This window comes from Phyllobates terribilis, unplaced genomic scaffold, assembly GCF_046119375.1.
Source record: "Phyllobates terribilis strain yellow unplaced genomic scaffold, ASM4611937v1 Scaffold_11__3_contigs__length_659146591, whole genome shotgun sequence".
In the NCBI taxonomy this organism is placed as follows: Eukaryota; Metazoa; Chordata; class Amphibia; order Anura; family Dendrobatidae; genus Phyllobates; species Phyllobates terribilis.
In genome coordinates this window covers 308,350,398-308,373,130 of record NW_027362771.1, presented here as the reverse complement: position 1 = coordinate 308,373,130, position 22,733 = coordinate 308,350,398, and the positions used below count along the sequence as shown (strand labels likewise).

At 40.9% G+C, this 22,733-nt stretch overlaps 1 protein-coding gene across 1 annotated transcript in view; it reads right to left on the bottom strand.

Annotated features, from left to right (window-relative positions):
• Positions 1–22,733, bottom strand: part of UBE2H (ubiquitin conjugating enzyme E2 H) — a 67,118-nt gene that overhangs the window by 8,875 nt on the left and 35,510 nt on the right. The window contains exons 3-6 of the mRNA XM_073652507.1: positions 16,320–16,394; positions 8,806–8,845; positions 6,852–6,904; positions 85–213 (exon numbers count right to left, since the gene is read on the bottom strand). Of these exons, the coding sequence (XP_073508608.1) occupies positions 85–213; positions 6,852–6,904; positions 8,806–8,845; positions 16,320–16,394 (297 nt within the window). The remainder of the gene's footprint in view (positions 1–84; positions 214–6,851; positions 6,905–8,805; positions 8,846–16,319; positions 16,395–22,733) is intronic.

Below are 22,733 nucleotides of genomic sequence, written 5' to 3'. Positions count from 1 at the left end.
AACGGAAAAACCCACAGTCCTTAAGGTTGTACACATTTTATTAAAGATACACTAGCCGGCCATTTCTTAGAATTGCACATTTACCTTTAATTTTCTGTTTGTACTCCTCTGGTCGATGCAGATACATTGCTGCAGCATCTCCATTAAGTGGATCTATTGGATTGGGGTAAGCCAGCAGCTGGGGCAAAAAGGACTCAAATATATTGGTAAGATCTGCAATATTTATATAAAAAAACAAAGTTAGACATCCTGATTATACTTTTCCAAAGTTCAATTTAGTTAAAAGATTATCTGTCAGTCTCAAAAATGTCAAAACTACTTTGCTGAATCATCGAGCGGCACAATGAGTTTGGGCACACTTCAAAGACGGGTCTGAAGGGATTCAAATGTTGGAGGAACAGTACATTATAAATATACAGTATAGTGGTGTATATTTACACTATACTACAGGGAAGGTATGAGACTATTCAGTGCTTTGGCAACACACTCTTCTCTCTTCTGACCATGTACTCCATGTATGGAGTAAGGCTGTGTGCCCACGATGCGTTTTTTATACGTTTTCGCAGAGGAAATTCCGCTGCAGAAACGCTTAAAAAACGCTTGTTAGTAGGTCTGCTATGTTCCCCAATGATAATCCGCATGTGCTGTGCACATGCTGTGGAAATTTCCGCTGCAGATTATCAATGCCGAAAAAAAAGCAGCACCACCAATTATTTTGCGGAATCACAGAGTTTTTGCCACCATTGACTTGCATTGAATCGCTTAATATCCGCATGACTACATGTGCACATGCGGATATTAAGCGTTTCAATGTGCGGATGGTACCCGGGTCTGGAGAAGAGGAGACTCTCCTCCAGACCCAAGTACCATAGTACCTGTAAAAAAAAAAAAAAACCAGAACACATACTCCCCTTCTGATGGCCCGCGGTCTTCTATCCGGTACGTCTTGGCTCCCCAGTCGATCGCGATGGAGTAAAAGGACCTTCCATGACGTCATTCAGTCATGTGACAGGTCACGCGACCGCCGACGTCAGCGGCCGCGTGACCTGTCACATGACTAAATGACGTCATGGAAGGTCCTTTTACACCACCGCAAAACACTGGGTAGACCAGACGCATCGGAGAAGGAGACCGGAGGCCATCGGAAGGCGAGTATAATGTGTTTTTTTTTTATTATTATTTTTTTCCACGAACTTGGTCACACTATATAAAATCCTTGCCGGTTGCATGGATTTTTATAGTGTGACCAAGTTGTCAAGCACTTTTCCAAGTAATACTAAAATCGCTTAGAAAGCGATTGACAACCCGCATGCGAAATCGCATGTGCAAAAGACGTGACAAACGCTTGTCCCTGGCTGAAAAAAATGCATTTAAAATCCGCATGCATTTTTTCCGCCAGCGAGATGCAGAAATGCTCAGGAAAAATCCAGAGCATTTCTGCATCGTGGGCACATTGCCTTAGGGTTCATTCCAATGCCATTTTATAAAATGTACAGCAGGTGAAATAAGTATTGAACACATCACCAATTTCCTAAGTAAATATATGGGTGTTTGGTGGGTGAGATTGCTATGTAAATTTGGTATTGATAACCCATTATATCTAAAGGATTTCTTACTAGTGATTTTTCTTGTGGAAAATGGTTATCACCATTGCATATTTTCGTATATATGACTATCTACTTGTTATATATTTATAAATGGATATTGGCATATTTATGCATATTATTATAATTTACAGTCATATACAGTGACTTTTTTAACATATGTATTAAGGCTATATGTACTTTTTCATGCATTTTGTTAAAATATGCACTAATGCACACGAATTACACTGATGCAAATTTTGCAATGCATGTGTAATTGGAAAGAGTCATTTCTTTTCAGGTATTTTTTCCACAATAGCTCACCAATCAACTTTTCTCTTTTAATATGTCTGTATAAGGTGTTGTCTTGTGTACATTGTTTTAATTACAGTTTAAACAAAGTTTGATTTTTTTTTTTTTTTTTTAGACAATATATTGGTCTATGACTTGCGTCCCCAGCACAAATTTTTTGTCTCTTGGTTTTTGTATATTATCTGTGCCCTATGGGGACATTACCAGCAATTATCGGCAATCTCTATTTTATATGTACAGCGGGTGAAATAAGTATTAAACACGTCACCAATTTCCTAAGTAGATATATTTCTAAAAAGTTGCTATTGACATGAAATTCTCCCCTGATGTCTTTAACAATCCATCCAATTCACACAGGCAAAGAAATCAAACCACAGATGACCATAAATTAAGTTTTGTGTAATAATGAGAACGGACAGGGAAAAAAGTATTGAACACGCTTACTGACATTATTTATTGAATACTTTCTGAATAAAACTTTGTTGGTGATGACAGCTTCAAGATGCCTCATGTATGGAGAAACTAGTCTCATGCATTGCTCCGGTGTGATTTTGGTGCTTTCTTCCACACAAACAAACACTCTTCAAATACTGAAGGGTTGGTGGGCTGTTATGAACTCTTGTTCTTTACATAAATTTTCTATTGGATTCAGGTCAGGTGATTGGCTAGGCAATACCAGCAGCTTTATTTTCTCTCTCTGAAACCATTTGAGAGAGTTTCCTTGGTTGTGTGCTTGGGATCATTATCTTGCTGAAATCTCCACCCTTGTTTAAACTTTATCTTCCTGGTAGATTGCAGCAGATTTTTATCAAGAATATCTGGGTACATCTGTGCATTCATCCTTCCTTCCTTTAATTACATGGAGTTTGCCAGTTCCGTATGATGAAAAACAAGCCCACACCATGATGTTCCCACCGCCAAACTTCACTGTTGGTATGGTGTTTTTGGGTGATTTCCAGAGCCTTTTGGTCTCCAAACATGCTGTGCATTATGGCATCCAAAGAGTTACATTTTGGCCTCATCTGACCAGACTATATTCTCCCAGTATTTCACCAGCTTGTCTAAATGTTAAGCAAACCTTAAAAGCGCTTGAACATTATTTTTCTTCAGCAATGGAGTCATGCATGGTGAGCGTGTATACAGGCCATGGAGGTTGAGTGCATTACTTCTAGTTTTCTTTGAAAAAAATTGTACGTGCTAATTCCAGGTCTTTCTGTAGCTCTCCACAGATGGTCCTTGGTTCTTCAACAACTCTTCTGAAAGTTTGTTACACTCCTCGCTCTGAAATCTTGCGGGTGCACCTGGTTATGGCTGGTTTGTGTGTGAAATGATGTTCTTTCTACTTCCGTATTATGGCCCCAATAGTACTCACTGGAACCTTCAGTAACCGATGCCATCAGTATGTTTTGCAACAATAAGGTTACAAAGGGCTTGAGACAGCTCAATGGTTTTACACATCATGAGATGTTTCCTGTGTGGCACCTTTTTATGGCCATCAATTAAAACAGCTGATATTGACCACCAAGTGGCAGGATAGGATTGCTTTACAAACACTGATAGATTTCAGCTGGTGTCATGAGTCTCCATGGCTTTTTGCACCTCTCTTCATGTGTTAAATACTTTTTCCTGGTGTAATTTCTTATTATTACATATAACTTAAGCAAAGAAATTAAATCATAGATGTCCATAGATTATCTGGTGAGAATTTCATGTCAATTGCACCTTTAGAAATCTATTTACTTAGAAAATTGGTGACGTGTTCAATACTTCTTTCAGCCCCTGTATTTAGTTAGTAATAAATTATTTGCAATTGGTCAGTATAGTAAGTCTACTTCAACACAGTCAAGAGGCAGAAAAGGCCTTTCAAGAATTGTGTTAAGCTGATAAGACCTACAGCAGCTGTAAGACCATCTAAAAAGGAAAAGCCATACATTCACCAGAAACAGAAAGATGCTCCTTAGCCATCTACAAAATGCAGTTACAGGAACTGGCTAGCTTTGGACCTTTTCAATGCATACATTAAGGTAATCCAATTAACCTGTTGGTGTGATTCACCCACTATGTACAGGAATCTGTACAAACGCAGTCAGCTAGGATGGGATAGACCACAACTTGAAGAAAAGGTTTCGATTTTAGCTGCATCTGACAGTACATAAATGGTGGCGCAAAAGAATTGGTTACCAATATTATGCTTTTTTTTTTTGTTTCAAATCAAGAAAGAAGCAAAATCAGATTTCTCTTAATAAAACTGGAATTAAAAGTATTTGAGAATATTGCAAACATGAGACATTAAAAAACAGAATAGTCAGTGTATGTTTAACTGGCATGAGTAGTGGTCTTAAAGAACCCTATTCAATTATATCACGACTCCAGTGAAAGATCCATTGCTTTTTTTGCAGTAAGGATCACCAACTATCTTACAACAAAAGTCTATTCTTTTACAAATCAGATTTTACAGAGTTGCCCCTAGCCCAAATTATCTTTTTGAGAAACCCCATCATATACAAGTGCTTCTCATTAAATTAGAATATCAAAAAGTTAATTTATTTCAGTTCAATACAAAAAGTGAAACTCATTATGTAGAGTCATTACAGAGTGATCTATTTCAAGTGTTTATTTCTGTTAATGTTGATGATTATGGATTACAGCCAATGAAAACACAAGTCATTATCTCAGTAAATTAAAATAATTAACAAAAAACACCTGCAAAGGCTTCCTAAGCGTTTAAAAAGGTCCCTTAGTCTGTTTCAGTATGCTCCACAATCCTGGGGAAGACTGCTGACTGGACAGATGTCCATAAGGCGGTCATTGACACACTCCACAAGGTCATTGAGTTCCAATTTTCATTTGGAAATCAATGTCCCAGAGTCTGGAGGAAGAGTGGAGAGGCCACAATCCAAGCTGCTTGAGGTCTAGTGTGAAGTTTCCACAATCAGTGATGGTTTGGGGAGCCATGTCATCTGCTGGTGTAGGTCCACTGTGCTTTATCAAGACGAAGGTCAGTGCAGCCGTCTACCAGGAAATTTTAGAGCACTTCATGCTTCCCTCTGCCGACAATCTTTTTGGAGATGGAAATTTCATTCTCCAGTAGGACTTGGTACTTTTGGCAGTGTGGACAGGTACCAATACCTGGTTTAAAAATAACAGTATCACTGTGCTTGATTGGCCAGCAAACTCGCCTGACCTTAACCCTATAGAGAATCTATTATAGAGAATCTATGGTGTATTGTCAAGAGGAAGATGAGAGACACCAGACCCAACAATGCAGACGAGCTGAAGGCTGCTATCAAAGCAACCTGGGCTGATCACCTCCATGCCACGCCGCATTGATGCAAAAGGAGCCCCGACCAAGTATTGAGGGCATTTACTGAACATACATTTCAGTAGGGCAACATTTCAGACTTTAAAAACATTTTTCAAGCAGTTATAAAGTATTCTAATTTACTGAGATAATGACTTTTGTGTTTACATTGGCTATAAGCCATAATCATCAACATTAACAGAAATAAACACTTGAAATAGATCACTCTGCTTGTAATGACTCTATATAATATGAGTTTCACTTTTTGTATTGAAGAACTGAAATAAAATTAACTTTTTGATGATATTCTAATTTAGTGGGAAGCACCTGTATATCAAACTAAACATTACTCATGTTCAGCAACCTATTAAAAAGTTGCACTCTTATCGAATCAAAAATAAAAAAACTTAAGGGGCATTACCACTGCAAAGCGCATTGTGAACGCGCACTGTTAAAACAGTCTGTTTCAGGATTATCTTTTTGTGTAAACAGGCTGCAGATGACCTGATGAACGAGCAAAATGCTTGTTAATTGGGTGAAATGATCTTTTGCGCAGTGTAAAGGATAAATCATTCCCGGCGGTGCATCATCCCGAGTAAACAGGACTCACACTGCCGAGAACCATGGCAGACTATGCGCACTGAGCGATCTAGTATAGATCACTCAGTGTGAATCGTTTGCTTAGGTCTGCCTGTAAAAGTTTAAAGATTGTTGGTTGTATCATGCCGCCAGTTGATTTGTGTAAATTGACCTTTAAAAGAGGTTGTCCACTACTTTTTAATTGATGATCTATCCTTAGCATAGGTCATCAATGTCTGATCAGTCCAACACACTGCACCTCCACAGATCAGCTGTGCTCGGTGTCGGAGCTGCTCCATCTTCTGAAAGTGGCCGCATCAGGGTACTGCACATCCGCCTCCTATTCAAATCAATAGGAGGCGGATTTGTGTAGCCTGCCGAGGCCACCATCAGAAGACTGAGCAGCTCCACAATAGAGCAGTCCCGGACAGTGGCAGACGCCGAGAACAGCTGATCGGCATGGGGACGCTCCGTGTCGGATCCCGACCGATCAGACATTGATGACCTATCCTAGAGCTAGAGCAATGAAAAAATAGTGGACAATCTCTTTAAAAAGAAGTGTGTCACGTCAGAATGCTAGTAACCTGCAGATATAGGATCAATCTATAGGTTAAAAGCGTTAAGAAGATGCTTGGCCACTGTATTGAAAGTACAACACCTAGGAAAAAATGAACTTTTATTTCTCCCGGGAGCCACCAGATTTCAGTCATGGAGGCGTGTCAGCGTGGATACAGTAAACGCTCACTACACTGTTTTGACAGCTGTAAGCATGCTCCGTCACTTTGACTGACAGCCCCGGGTCTGCAGTGCATCAGTGGAGAGCCAGCTGTCAGTTAAAGTGCCAGGGCGTGCTCGAAGTATAGCAAGCAGTGACTGTAGCCACGCCAGCATAACTGAAAGCCGGCAGCTTGCATGAAATAAAGTTAATTTTCTCCTAGGCGCCACACTTTCAGTACAGTGGCACCCCCATGACGCTACTAACCTGCAGATTAGTGTTATTCAACCCGAAGGGTTCACTTTAAATGTCGATTTTGCACAATTGGTGCACCAGAAAAAACAAATCAAAAAACCCTCACCGTACAGAGCTGTCCAGGTTTGATTGATGACATCTAGACACACTGTACCTGATCTGTGGAGAGGCAAAGCATTATAATGACGTGATCATGGCACCACATAGTTATTAAGAGCCCAGGGGACATTGCTAATAAAGTACACTTAGACATTTCCAACCTGATAGCACAGTCCTGCATAATACCAGAGAAGACCAGAAGCGCACTGCATAATGCTATGTGTGTGATTATAATTATTAATGGCAGGGCTACTCCTAAACCAGTGTTCCTCCACTACAGTTCTCACGACCCCACCAACAAATTGGGTTTTTAGGATTTCCTATTGGTGGTGGTGTTGGTGGGCCTTGAGGCCTGTATTCATTGCGGTAAGTGGAGCTTGCGGGCCCTACTGCTGTGGCAAAAAGCCACACTTCTATAGTTGATTGTAGCCTCATGCTTGACATTGTAAAGGCTATGGGGCTGAATCATCAAATCAATTTCACCATAATTCTGGTGTAAATTGCTCAAGAGTTTACACACCAGCTTTTCCCAAAATGTATAGAGCTGGATTGATACAGGATACAGAAGTGCATGGGAGGGGGTGTGGAGTGACTGCCAAAATGGATAGAGCTGGGTTGGGATGGAAGCGCATGGAGAGTGGGGGGAGGGGGAGCGGGTTGACTGCCAAAATGAATAGAGCTGGGTGGTAGGGATAGAAGCGAGGCTTGAGGGGAGTGACGCCTCAGCTCATCCAATTCAAGAAGAGCTGTAGCATTCCTTATGGCAGAAGTCTTACTACAGTCGTTGACTGAAGTACGATTTGTGGTGCGGTGCATGATACTTGTCAGATGCTCCTGATTCATTAAGAGGTGTGACTCTACCCGTCTCCCTCATCAAGACCGGCGTGAATATAGTCAGTCCTGATGAATTGAGGCTTGTCTTTTTTAGCACCAGATTACTACATAGTGCCTGGAAGGCTACACTGTGCCAGCAAGGAATGTTTTAAACCAGGGCAGTGGAGTCTGAAGTCCATTTTGGTGGAGTCGGTATAAAATGGACCAACTCGGACTCCTAAAATATATAATAAATTGGGTACAGTAGTTCAATGCAGTTTGTGGGGAATGTTTTTTCAGAAGAATTTGGGAAAGTTATGAAATGTCCTATTCCTGATCTAAGGGTCTAGACTTTTAGCTGAGATGAATCTGTGCTCCAGTAAATTTATCACTTAAACATGAGCCATGTATGAGGGAGTCGGAGTCAGGGAAATTGAGGAGTCGGAGGTTTAGCTTACCAACTCCACAGCCCTGCTTTAAACTCAGACTTCAGAGATGAAATATTAAAGCACTCAAGAAATTTCATTTTTTTTTAAACTGAATAAATCTGTGTGTATGCAATGAAAGTACAATAAAATGCATACCGATCGGCTTCCTCTTCTCACTGATGTGACGGTTGTTCAGACTCACGCCTGGATTTGTATGTGAACCAGTAGCTGCCTTCGCAATAAAGTATATGGAATTTCTGTACGAGGCTCCATGAGCTTACATTGTAAAAATGACTTCCAGCTCACACCTAAACCCCAGCGTAATCCAACAAGATGGAATTTCAGTCAGGTGAGTGAGAAGAAGACCGGAGCGGGAAACTGGGGAAGATGATCGGTAAGTATTTTATTGCTATACATTAAACACAGGTTTAGCCAATAGTCCACTTCTTGGGAATGGTCCTTTAATATAAATGTACCTCATGGCTGTACAGTAAATAACTGGCATGTTACAGAAATACTACATTATTGAAGTCAAATAGGATAAGCCAAGGAACAGACAGCCCCCATTAAAATATAACATGGCAACTCAAAAAAGAAAAATTTAAGAAAAAAAAAAAGTAAGTAATTACAAAAGATAAAAGTTCTCCATATGCACCAATACTTTTTCTTCAGAGGTTTTGTTAATGTAATTAGACTATGAAAATTTCAAGGGTAACTTACGCTTCATCGATGTTGGGGTGAAATATTTTGTTCATAAATCCTAAAAAGAAAGGTAAAAAATAGATATTTAACTATGAAGTATGTATGTAATATATCATGATGTTGAACACTTGCTGCAGCTAGAGCAAAGTTTTGTACATGATTTTCGCACATCTTTTGTTTTTAGATGTGGTTGAGCTTAGGTCGAACTTTTTAAAAAAAGTATGAAAGTTTATATGTCCCTAACAAAATGAATGAAGTCGCCCATGACTTGTTCTCAATGTGACAAGTGTCTTTTAGAGAATACATGGAGAAATACTATTTTTATTTTATAGTTAATTTGTTTAATTATGTAAAAAATGTGAATATTGGCTTAAAGGTGAAAGAGTTGAAGGGGTTCTCCATGAAGCTTAGCTGTGAACTAAGGTTACCTTGTGTGTGCGCATTATACTGTACTTAATAAATAAAAAAAATGAAAAAACTGAGTGGCCTCCCATGTAGTTTTCATAAACAGCAGAGGGAAAGCAGACCACTAGGGGCTGACATTACTAGCCAGGGAAGGGGCCATTAGCCAAAGATGTTCCCTGGCTGTTAACAGCCCACAACTGTTTGCTTAGCGTTTACTGGCTAGATTACAGGGGAACCCCAGAAAAAAAAATTGACGTACGGTCCCCCTATAAAATCTAACCAGCAAAGGCTAGGCAGACAGCTGTGAGGCAATATTAATACCCAGGGAAGGGGCCTTGGATGCTGGTCCCCTCCGAGGCTAAAAATATCAGCTCTCAACAGCCCCAGAAATGGCAAATCAATAAGATGTGCCAATTCTGGTGCTTAGCTTCGCTCTCCCCACGTATCCTGTGGCGGTGGCAAGTGGGGTAATAGGGTTGGGGTTCATGTCAGCCTTGTATTGGCAGCGGATATGAAGCTCAGGTTTGTAATGGTGAGGAGTTTATAAGACGCCCCCATTACTAACCCCATAGTCAAATTGTAAAAAGAAAAAAAAACAAAAACACCCAGAATAAAAGTACCTTATTTAAGATAGTGACACAGACTCCTTTATTTAGGATTCTTAACGTACCAAAAACCATTATACTTACCTAAGGCCCAATTCACTGAAGCCAATGTCTCCTGTAAAAAAAAATAAATAAAAAATAAACCACAATATCCCTCACCTGTCCGAAGTTCTGTCACACGCCGTAATTCATGTCTGGGATAAATAGTTTTCAACCTGGACAGTGCCAAGATGTGACCGCTCTGGCTGAAAACTGAGGAATAAACTGCTTGCTGCGAACTCGGCCTCAGTAACTAGCGGTGATTTCATAGAGTTCACTGCCAGTCATTGAGGCTGCGTTCCCAGCCAAGGAAATGAACTGCGGTGACCTCTGAGATCACCGCTAGCGGCCCGCTGGGAACGCAGCCTCAGTGAACTCTATGATGTCACCGCTAGTCACTGAGGCTGAGCTCGCAGCAATTCATTCCTCAGTGGTTTTCAGCCAGGACTGTCGCATCTTGTCACCATCCAGGTTGAAAACTATTTATCCCAGACTTTGATTATGGAGTGGGACAGAACTTTGGACAGGTAAGGGATATTTTTTTTTTTTTTCTTACAGGAGACGAGGGCTTCAATGGAATGGGTGTTAGGAGAGTATAATGGTTTGTTATTTTTTAAATACAAAAAGTAAATGTGTGTTTTATTTCAAATAAAATACTTTATTCTGGTTGGTTTTATTTACAATATAAACTATAGGATTAGTAATGGAGAGGCATCTTAGACGCCTCTCCATTACTAACACGAGGGATTGATGTCACCGGACAATACAAAGGTGACAAACCCCACTTGCCACCGCCACAGGGGAGTGCCGAGCAAAGCACTAGAATTGGCCTAACAGATGAACCTATGGGCTATTCTTTTTAGGCTGTGGGGGAGGCAATATTCATTGCCCCTTACCAGCCTGAGAATACCTGCCTGCAGCTGCCGGCTTTAGTTTGGCTGGTTGCCAAAAATGATGGGGACCCCATGACATATTACATTATATATATAATTTTTTTTTTTTAAATTTATTTGCAGCGCAGGCAGATGAATACTCCCATCAGCCGCACCTGCTCTCGCTGTTATCTGCGACAGTGTGCATAGGCTGATGGGTGTAGTAGTCCCATCTGCCGACGCCTATGACCGGAGGTAAAAAGTTTACCTCCGGTCACATCTGCTGGCACACGCTGTCATTTTCAGCGTGGGAACCGCAGCCCTCTGACCGGTGGGGTTAATTTTACTGCCGATCAGAAGCAGTGATTGCCGGGCCATCATGCACATGACAGCGTGGTAAACACCCAATGTTCAGGCCCCTCATTCCCACGCTGTCATCTGACACCGTGGGAACCGCAGCTCTCTGATCGGCGGTAATTATCTTACCGCCGATTAGAGGCAGTGTTTGCCACGCTGTCAAGCACGAAAGCGTGGCAAACACTGGATGTTTGGGTCCCCCATTCATGTGAATGGGGTCCGTGTTCGGGTACTGTTCTGGTACTGGAACTTTTAATAAACTGTTCGGCTGAACCCGCCAGACCCGAACAGTCAGGGGTTAGTCCATCACTAGTCAAGATATAGTGCACAGACGTTCATGCTGAAGAACTGGGACCTCTGCATTGTGATGATCAACTTGAGTCTCAGAGGCTTTTACTCCACCTATTAAGCATTTAAGGCAGATCTTATGGATAAGACCTAAACTTCACTGTTCTGGGGAATACCTTACATTGATTCAAAAAGACAGATGAAAAGATAAAATAAGGCTAAAAAATGAGACAAATTAAAAAAAAAAAAAAAATACACCTCTGGTAAAAATTACTGTTATTGTGAATAGTTAAGCAAGTTGAAGATGAAATGATCTCTAAAAAGGCCTAAAGTTAAAGATCACACATTTCCTTTATATATATATTTTTCTTGCCTAAAATACATTTTCATCTTTTATATATTTCAAAAAGGAAAATGTGTCAATGAAAAAGTTTGGCCACCCTGCATGGTTAGTACCTAGTAACACTCCCTTTTGAATGTATTACAGCTTGTAAATGCTTTTTGTAGCCAGCCAACAGTCTTTCAATTCTTGTTTGAGGGCTTTTCATCAATTCTTCCAGTTCTGTGAGATTCCTGGGTCGTCTTGCATGCACCACTATTTTGAGGTCTAGCCACAGATTTTCAATGATGTGCAGATCAGGGGACTGTGAGGGCCGTTGTAAAAGCTTCAGCTTGCGCCTTCTGAAATAGTCTATTGTGGATTTTGAAATGTGTTTAGGATCATTATCCATTTATAGAAGCCATCCTTTTTTCACTTCAGTTTTATTATAGAAGGTGTTATGTTTGCATCAAGAATTTGTTGAAATTTCATTGAGTCCATTCTTCCCTCTACCCGTGAAACATTCCCAGTGCCATTAGCTGCAGCACAACCCCAAAGCATGATTGAACCACCCCCATGCTTAATGGTTGGCGAGATGTTCTTTTCCTGAAATTTGGTGCCCTTTTATCTCCGCACATACCTTTGATCATTGTGGCCAAAGAGATCTATTTTAACCTCATCGGTCCACAGGACTTGTTTCCAAAATGCGTACTTCTAATGCTGAATTTTTTGCCGAGGACGCAGGAGAGGTTTTCTTCTGATGACTCTATGAAAGCTATATTTGTGCAGGTGTCTCTGAACAGTACAACTCCAGAGTCTGCTAAATCTCTCTGAAAGTCTTTTACAGTCAAGAGGGGGGGGGGGTTCTGATTTTCCTCTCTAGCAATCCTATGAGCAACTCTCACTGAAATTTTTCTTGGTCTTCCAGACCTTAATCTTGACGACCACTGTTAACTACCATTTCTTAATTACATTTTGAACTGAGGAAAGTGCAGCTTGAAAACGCTTTACTATCTATCTTCTTATAGCCTTCTGCTTTGTGGGCCGCCACCATTTTCAGAGTGCTAGGAAGCTAATTAGAAGAACCCATGGCTGCTGTTTTTTGGCACAAGGTTAGAGGTGGCTGGGTTTTTAAAAAAAAAAAAAAAAACTGGGAAATTTGAATCACCTGGCCTTTCCTAACGAGGATAGTGAACAAGCCAATTAAGGTCTGAAACCTTGGTCAAAGTTATTTAAGCACACAAATTTCCAAGGGTGCCCAAATTTTTGCATCGGCCCATTTTCCTTTTTTTAATTTTTAAAATGAAAAAAAAAAAAAAAAAAAAAGACTTTTTACCTAAAACGCAAAGTAAATGTGTCATCTTTAACTTTACGCCTTGTAGAGACCATTTCATCTTCAACTTGCTTAACTGTTCACAATATCAGTAATTTTAACCAGTGGTGCCCAAACTTTTACATGCCACTGTATATTATCTGGTAAAATGCTTTGTCGTCAAAAGATAAAATGTTTGAACTGTAGATCTCACAGCATCTGTGGTTAATTGTTCGTGCCAGATTCCCCCCCATCCCCTTCCAACTTGTCTTTTTGTTGATAGTTGTTTAAACTGGGGCTCTGCATTGCATCCAAATTCCCCTTAAAACAGGATTCAGACAAACCTCCATTGGGGCCATACAATACAATGAGATGAACAGATGAACTCAGTTGAAACAAACTGACAAGTTCAGAGGAAATCAAACGGATTTAATTTGTATTTCATTGTATTATATGGCCCCATCGGCGGTTTGTCGGTTTCAGACTGAACATCTGAATGAACTGCAGAAACCTTAAGCATCATTCACATTTTAATACTTAGGGCTTTTAGGATTTTGTAAAAGTATTTGGAAATCGAAACCAAGGCCGATACGAACAGAAATACCTTTATGGAAAGATCTGCAACTTCCATACTTTGAGACCACTTCTAGCACCAACTTAAAAATATAGATGCAAAATACAACCGTGTGAATGAAGCCTTATTTTTTTCTTTTCAGAGTGAAAGTAGGTCCTGAAAGCCCAGACCCAAGAGTGGAAAGTCATTGTAGTGCAGGTAGAATGTTAGGCTGCGTGCACACGATGCGTTTTTCATGAGTTTATGCTGCGGAATTTCTGCAGCGGAAACGCATCAAAAACGCATGGTAATCCACACCCCATGGTCCCCAATGGCATTCCGCAATGTCAATGCACATACTGCGGATTTTTCCGCAGCATTTCTGCAGCGCTCATAAATCCGCAGCATGTTCATTAATTTTGCAGAAGCGCAGCGGAAGCGCCGCCATTGACTTGCATTGAGACGCATAGAATCCGTGTCTGTACATTTGTACAAGCGGCTTCTATGCGTCTCTATGTGCAGATGGTACCCAGTTCTGGAGGAGAGGAGACTCTCATCCAGACCTGGGTACCATTGTACCTGTAAAAAAAATAAAAAGAATAAAATAACAAATAAAGTTTATATTCACCTGTCCAACGGCTTCTCTCTGCATGCCGGCAGTCACAGTCATGTGACCGCAGGCCCTTCACCGCTGTGTCTCGCGATATGCCTGCAGCCGGGAACCAGACAGGAAGCAGCGCTGCAGCCACGCCGGGGCCTCGGGGGTGAGTATAGCTTTATTTGAAGCATTGTTTTACGGTCACACTATATAAATCCATGCTGTTTGCATGGATTTATATAGTGTGACCTAGTTGTCAAGCACTTTCCAAGTGATGCTAATCGCCTGGAAAGCGCTTGTCAATCTGCATGCAGAAAAGCATGTGAATCCGCATGTATTCTGCAGGAAAAACGCATGTACAATCTGCATGCGTTTTTTCTGCCAGGGAGATGCAGAAATGCTGCAGAAATTTTCTGCATCGTGGGCACATAGCCTAAGTGCAGGAAACCCTTTGAAAGATGTTGCTTTGATGGAGGCAATTAATGAATTTCTGAATTTTGCTCGATTTGGAAATATTCCAAATACCTAAAACAGTTTAGCAAGATTAGCCCCTTCAAATCATCAGGCCAATGGCACAATGCCAAAACCTGTTAATTGACATGCTGCCTTTGATGGCGTTGCACGTTCCAGCAAATAGCAGCATCAATAGGATCAGACTATCACACTGGCAGCCAAATAATATATTATACCAGGATTCTGAAATAATCATATTAAGTGCAGTGTTCCTGAATGCAGAAGGGCTGATCCCGCATTTCTCTGGTTGCTAAGGAATCCATTATGTCAGCAATTACGTCACAGGTATTCCCTGTGCAGAGGAGGTTCGGAGACATGCAGGGGACAAGCTGACTCTACACATAACAGTGACCTAATGAGCAATTACCATTAGATCAGTGGAGCTGTATGTAGGCACAGCAGAAAAGATGGCGCAGATGTGATCTAACCCAGTAGTGTATGTATAAAATGAGTAAAGTAAATTAGTAAAAAACAAAACCCGCCTTCCGTTGCATAAGAACCAAACATAAGACTGTGAGGGATGAACACATTTTGCTCAGGTGCGCAAAAATTAAAAGGGGTTGTCCAGTATTAAAGGACTAATCGTCATTTTAAATTTTATTTCATAAATGCATAGTACATGTGAAGATAAACAACTCTGTGATATATCTTAGAGAAATCTGCTTCTTACTCTCTGGGTTATAGGTCACTCAATTCATGGGTAAAATTATTCAGTTAGCACAAATTTTCCCATTACGAAAAAAAAAAAAAAAAAAAGGACAGTGTGCTGATAAGATTTTATGGAGGGAGAAGCTAGACGCAGACATTCTGCTGCAAATTTTACATAGTTACAGTTCTCCATAGAACTTTATGAGCACCAACTGTGATCTCTCTCTTAGCTGAAGACAGATTTTACCCATGAACTGAGAATTTTGAGAATGATCACCCCAGGGTGAGGGGAAAAAAAGGGAATTTCTGTAATAGGATGTATTACAAAAAAATGAAAAAAAAAAAAATTAAAAATGAACGATACTTTTCAAACATTTTCCCAACAGCAGGAAAAACCAACTAGTGGTCTTCTACTTTACCTTCAGACAGCACCGCTAAGCACAGTACACATCGATGTACTTATTGATGGTGAACATACAAATGGTGGAGCATTCTAGTTGAGGATGGGGAGGGTGTTTGCATTTTTTTGGGGAATGGGGTCCATCTTTTTTAATACTTTCTTGCCACATAGAATGGAGGTGCATACTAGACATGCAATAATTACACCAACCTGTCCTCTACACTAATTTTGCTCGGATCTAAGCTGGTTTGTGAAAAAAAACACACAAAAAAAACAAACAAAAAAAAAACAGCTGTAACTAGTTGCTTCTGTACATGTATAATAATCACCCAAAGTTTGAAAGGGGGTAATAAATGTAAACCCAAGGAGGAGTCTGTTCATGGCACAACAGAAACATCATATGTTACAACGTACACATTAGGCACTGCTATGCATCGGGAGAATCAGGATTCATTTCCTTAAACCTTAGAACAGAATGCAAAAAAAATAAAAAAAATTCCTTTTTCCCCTTCAAATGAGAGAACATAAGTGATATCAGATTGCAAATTAGAACGACTCAGGTATGCCATAAAAGAAAAAAAAAAAAAAAAGCATAACACCAAGAAATTTTAAGCAATACCTACCTATAGAAGGAGACTTGAAAGGATATTTATCAGGAAGGTCAACTCTAACTTTCCACACGCCACCTTCATATGGTGCTGCCATAAAGAAGAAAAGACCAAGTATGACTAAAGCTTTCCAAACACAAGGAAATCATGTGGCGCATAAACAAACAATCTGTTCATGATGTCAAACAAAGAACATTTCTCAATTCATTCACCGGGGATGCTGGAGAAGATCCGTTTTCGCGATAAAAAAAACAAACAACAACTTACGTATTCAACCATCATCCATTAAAGGCTTGTTCTAATCCATCCTCCGGAGCACACCGCTTTCTTGCCTCCTGGGAGAAGGTCCTCTCCTGGAGACTGGAAGGGCGAGCCAGCGTCATGAGCGCAGATAGCAGGGGCAGCTATGTAGGACCACAGGGACACTACAGCTAGCCGGACCCAGTCACTTTCAAGTGTGCACTCCTTCCTCAGAAACCAGCACTTCACTATTTTACTCACATGTAAGTGAGCCTTAAAGGGTTTTTTGCAACATTACTGTATATTTGCAAACATCAACTTCACCTCAATTTAATTAGTAATTTCAGAACATACTACATGCCTCATGCAATAGCACTCCTTGTGTTTTAATTGATAGGTAGAAAGCATTTTTTATTCTAGGTTATCAGTTACAATTTTACTATTTGCAGCTCCTAAAGGAGAGCGACAACCCATTAGATAAAAGCAGTTTGCTGGCTCATGGAGAGAGTCCCAAGCCAAGGAACCCCTTCTATGAAGTCTATGGTTTCTAAACATCCTAACAACATGTGTCAGTACTGGAAAGTGATTCTATTCATATGACGATCCCAGATGGACGCCAGTGATGGGCTCACACCGTCTGATCAAACTCTGCCAAGTATAATCTATATAGCACTAATGCAGTTCAGTATTCATAGTAACATATTCCTAAATTAGCACGCTCAGGGTGCAGTTGTTTGCTTTGTATGCCAATGCACATTTCATTTTTCATTTTGCAGACTCCACTGGTGCACATTCCAGTAACCAGTCACACATTTGGTAATGTAAAGAGGACTACAATCCTCAGATTTGTAACTTGCAGTATGGTATGCCTTAGAGAGGATCTGTCACCAAATTTCACAATACAAACTGCATAGATTATTAAACAGATCTTTTAGGCCTGACATTTGTGGTTGTATTATATGGATTTTAAAAGGGGTTTACTAGGAACACAGATTATCAAAGCCATCAGAAATGTAGATATCTCAATTAAGATACTGGTAAAATTCAGCTCTGGTCTTGAGCCGTCACATGTGGTGATGTGAATTGCAGCTCCCCACTTCCTTTATCTGTTCAAAGGAAACAAAAAAAAATATTTCCTGTCTGTGCTTTGAACTGTTCAGCCAACAAGTGTGCTCTGAAGGTGATGTCAAGGGGGCTTGCCCAGTGACCCCAGGCAGCTGGGAGCGACTGTGGATGTATACAGGGAAGGAGAGCAGAAGCCACACAGGCACTGCAGGCTCCATGGAGAACTACTGGACACAGGTGGAGCTGGGCAATTCAGAGTGCGACATTACATTATAGCTCACTATGCTACAGGACTCTACTCCCCTGCAGTACACAAGCTACGTGGTGCCAGTGTCAGCGTCCGTACCTGTAACATTACAGACGAGTCTCAGGACAGAACATACTAGGTGAAGTGGGAGAAATATTGTGCGGTGCTTTATCAATCTTGAGACTGTATAGAAGTGTTCGGTTGGTGCTTTGTAGGGTGACTGGGTGAGAGCATGAGCTGAGTGGACAGATAAGTCTCCCACTTGGGAAATGTTCTATAGAGGCAAACCATGGGAGAGCTGGCAGAAAGTTCAGGATGTAAACGCTAAAACCACAAGGATGGCTGTAACAGAACCAAAAAATAAAAGTGCAAGTGTCTGTGTCCCCTCTAAGATAAGCATTTTAGGAGGAGTCCAGCTACAGACTGAAACAGCTCTTGAGCTCAAGTGTATTCCATCTCCACCACCCAGCCTGATTCACAGCTGCAGCTTGTAGAGAGCAGTGTTAGATCTCTGACAGATCCTCAGTGACCCTACTGCTACAATCAGGCTAGGTGGATGGGGAACAAGTTAAAGGGAATCTGTCAGCAGGTCTTTACTATGGAATGTGAGCATCATGATGTAGGGGCAGAGAGCCCGATTCTAGGGTGCAGTTTTGATAGAATCCCTGTTTATACTGCTGCAGGTGTAGCAGTGGTCAGAATGCCGAGCTGTGTATAACTCCACAGACACCACTGATTGGCAGCTTCCTATGTACGCTGTGAATAAGCAGAAAACTGCCAATCAGTGGTGAAGGTGGGTTTAAACAAGTTAGCCTGACTTGGCTGCACGTGAGACCTAGTCCTGTGGTGATAAACTCCTGCTGATAAAATACTGATTGTATTGGAACCATGCCACACAGCCTAGTAAGCGACACATCCCTGGAATCTGGCTCTCTAGCTCTATATCATGCTGCTCTCAGGTTAAATAACAAATACCGGTTGACAGATTCCCTTTAAAGGATTAATCTCAACATTGATCTTCAGGAGGGCATGGCTACTCCTCCCTCATGTCATCCTTCTTGCGAATGGCGTTTGTGTGTCTGTTTTCCAGTTTGGTACAATGGAATTATCGCGCTGCTGGCCCAAACAGTGCGCTCTGGTGCTGAAGGTAGAAACAGCTTTGCCTCTACACATTTGGAGGAGCAGAGGAGCGAAGTGGCACTCAAGATCGTTAGCTTCAGATTAAAGGATTAAAGACTTTATAGGAAAAAAAGTTTGTAAGTACTTTGCTCCTTGCCTAGTATGGTAATCAAAATTGATAAGAGTTCACAAGTGGCCGATAAATGCAATCTATATTTTTACCCATTTATGGTGATGAGGCAAATCCATTACACCTTCAGCCATTCTGACAAAGAATTACAAAAGAAGTACATCATTTTAAAAATCTGGTCACGCCATAACCCAAAAACTCCACTTTTTAATTGTATGCAAATGAGGCTGAAGGGTTCTGGAGATGATCTGAGCATTTCCCGAGCCACTGCCTGCCCGACTCTATTCCCTGCCTAGCACCACCTCCTTATGCTGGAATGACAGCTCACAGGCTGAGTAGTCAAGCAAGTGAATCATCACACAAAATAAAAAAGGTTGTAGTGAACAGAGCAGGGGAAGCAGAAGTTTGGGACATACTCTGATCATGCCCACAGCACTTCAGCTTTATTTTCATGCGGATTAAAATGTGGATTTTGTTGGTCACGCAGCAGTGGACTTTATAAATAAAAATTGGCTAATCTGTCAATGAGTAACATGACAATACAAGTGGTTTGTTTAGGGTGGAAGAAGGGGTTTAATTGTCATGACAAATTCCCTTTTAGTAATGTATGCAATTTGTATTGTGAAATATGGGGACAGATCCATTTTAAACACGGGCAAAAAAGTCAAACCTTTGTAACACCGTCTAAGGGCTTTTGCACACGTCTATGTTTCGAGTATGTGTGGTGTGAGTTTCCACACGTACTGGAGACACTGACACACGTAGACCCATTCAAATCTATGGGTCTGTGCACATGTCAGTGTGTTTACATGGACCGTGTTTCCGTAGCACGGGCCACAAAAAGTCCCACACACGGATGACAAGTAGCGACACCTGGGAATCAGCGGTAGAGTTCGTGCTGTTCCCAAATGCCAGAGGAATCTCATCATTGTCTCCTGCTCGCGCTGAGATCAGCGTGAGAAGGGGACAATGTTGAGAGTAGTATTCTGCCCTTGCTGTGTTCATCAAGTGTAAAATAAGAATAAAACAAACATTATATTCAGAGTTAGGCCACAGCCCCACTATCAGTATTTGGTCAGTATTTTTTCTCAGGAGTAGGAGCCAAAACCAGGAGTGGGTGATAAATGCAGAATTGGTGACTTGCTTCTATTATAACTTTTCATTTATTGTTTCTCATCTGGTTTTGGCTCCCACTCCAGAGAAAAAATACTGACCAAATACTGATAGTGGAGCCGTGGCCTTACACCCAATTCCCTGAAACCATTTTCCCCTGTAAAAAAAAACAAACAAAAAAAAACAACCATAATACTCACCTGTCCGACAGGCTGTCCCACGCTGTAATCCATCTGAATGACAATTCTGCATCAGCGTCTGCGGTGGCTTGAGGCGTCTGCACACGCTTAGGAGCAGAGGAGAATGGACTCACTGCAGCGAGCGGGCCCCCTGAACTGCGCTGAGCTCAGTGAGTGACTGGACACTGCTCATTGAGCTCAGCGCAGGTCAGGGGCCTGCTCGCTGGAGCGAGTCATTCTCCTCAGCGTGTGCGGTCACATTGATTACAGTGTAGGACACTTATTTAATCTTCGGACAGGTGAATATAAGGATTTTTTTACTTTCTTATTTTTATACTAGTAGACAGCATGAGCAGCATACTACTCTCAACATTGTGCCCTGCTGGCAATGATCGCAGCGCAAGCAGGGGACAATGATGAGGGCAGCGTTCAGCAACTGGCGCTTGGGAACAGTGCCAGTACGTGTGATACTGATGCGGCACAAGGTTGTCACATGGACATGGATATCCGGACGAGTGAAAAAGCCCTAAGGCAATAGAATATAACAAACATGAAAACTGTTCTACTCAGGTTAAAAGCAGATAAAAAAATAGAAGTGTTTGGAGCAAAAGCACTTATGACACTTTCCCATTACAAGCAGTTAAAAGCCAACAAATTTTCAAAGTCCTATCCCCCCCCCCCCCCCCCAAAAAAAAATGTTTAAAGGCTGGGATCAGGTTTTGTATTTCTCTTCATGCAGTTTTCTGAGGCAAAGCCAAAATATGAAGCCAACAAGACGACGTAAGGAAAGAGGGATACATCTACTGTATCCACTTCTCAATTTGGGTCAAGAAATAGCATTCATAACTCAGTTATAAGGGGCTATAAAAATAAATCAGATTTACATCCAGAGTATTAGAACAATATGAAAACACTAGAATGTCTAAGAAGTAGCCCATTTTATTTTTAGCGATGCTCATCTGAATTAGTCTCCATTATGGACAAGAAGTGACAACCAGTATGGCTGAGGTTGCTTTTGTAACATTTAGCTACTGGTTACACAGTTTTGGTTGAAATTACACTTTAAAACCTAGGTGCAGTGCCCACCTGCCCAAAGCAACCCTTATGTGCTCTGTAAACGTATAAAAAAAGGGAATACACTGAATACTAAAATTTGATAAACATTCAGAAAAATCTTTCAAAAAGCCAAAAATTTCAATATTATGTTGATTCTTTTTTTTTTCTTTTCTTAAAACAAAGAACTGGTAGTTATTTCCAAGTTTAGGTTGCAGTGACCCTGTCCTGTTGACACTGCAGAAACTATGAAACTGACCAGTATAGACTATTGTATGCTTTGACCCTAGAAAACTTTTTAGACTTTGGAATCCAGATTACACAAAGTTTCTGTTTTCTACTTTTTACAGATAGTTACTATGTTTTCATATAACTGGAAATCTGTTATTAAAGAGGACCGGTCATTTGTAAGTAGATTAAAAAAAAACAACAAAAAACAATGTTCTATATTTGAACAGAAAAAAAAGGCACACCTTATCACCCAACAGCACCCTTTCACTAGACCATTTTACAGTCATGACAGGCAAAAAAGGGTATCTAAACATAAAATTGGTACACACCTTTGACTTCATTTTCGGCCAGTACTATTAAAAGCCTTTCTAAAGAGCCAATTTGCCTGCATTTTTATTTTACTAATAGATTTTCTTTAGCTGTAGTGTCCCATGATGATAATAATAATCTTCTGAATGCACTATCTGGATCCTCAACACTTCCACTTACGTCACATTCATATGCCCCATAATTCTTTGCGGCATCCAAGTAAGTCAGCAATGACGTCTGTTGTACGAGCTAGGCTCTCCTTTCCCCAAATGAGCAGTCCTAAAGAGCCCTGCTCATACTGCAGGCGTCACTGCTGACATTGCATTCTGATGCCGCAGAGACTCGTGGCATACAAGAACTGTGGCTGCAATAGGCAAACAGGGCACTGCCATTAAAAGCAGGTTCGGAAAATAAAAGTGCAGGCAATGTGGCTCTTTGGAAAGTGCTGGACAACCTCTAATACCAATGACACATTACTTAGAACTTTAATGATTGGATTTTTAATTTTACTATACTTCCATTTTGACTTAAGTTACAAAAAATAAACCCACAGTTAATTCACAGAATTATTAAAAACCAAGACTCAGAGCGCTAGTTATAATCTGTATTCAATAGTATCGGTGTCCTTGGAATGGATATACATTTGAGAGTGCTGACAGGTACAAAGAAGCAGAGTTGGTCTCCCAGCCCTGCCACTTATCTTCTGTGAGATGCATGCAGCGCAATATCATCAGGCTCCCTGA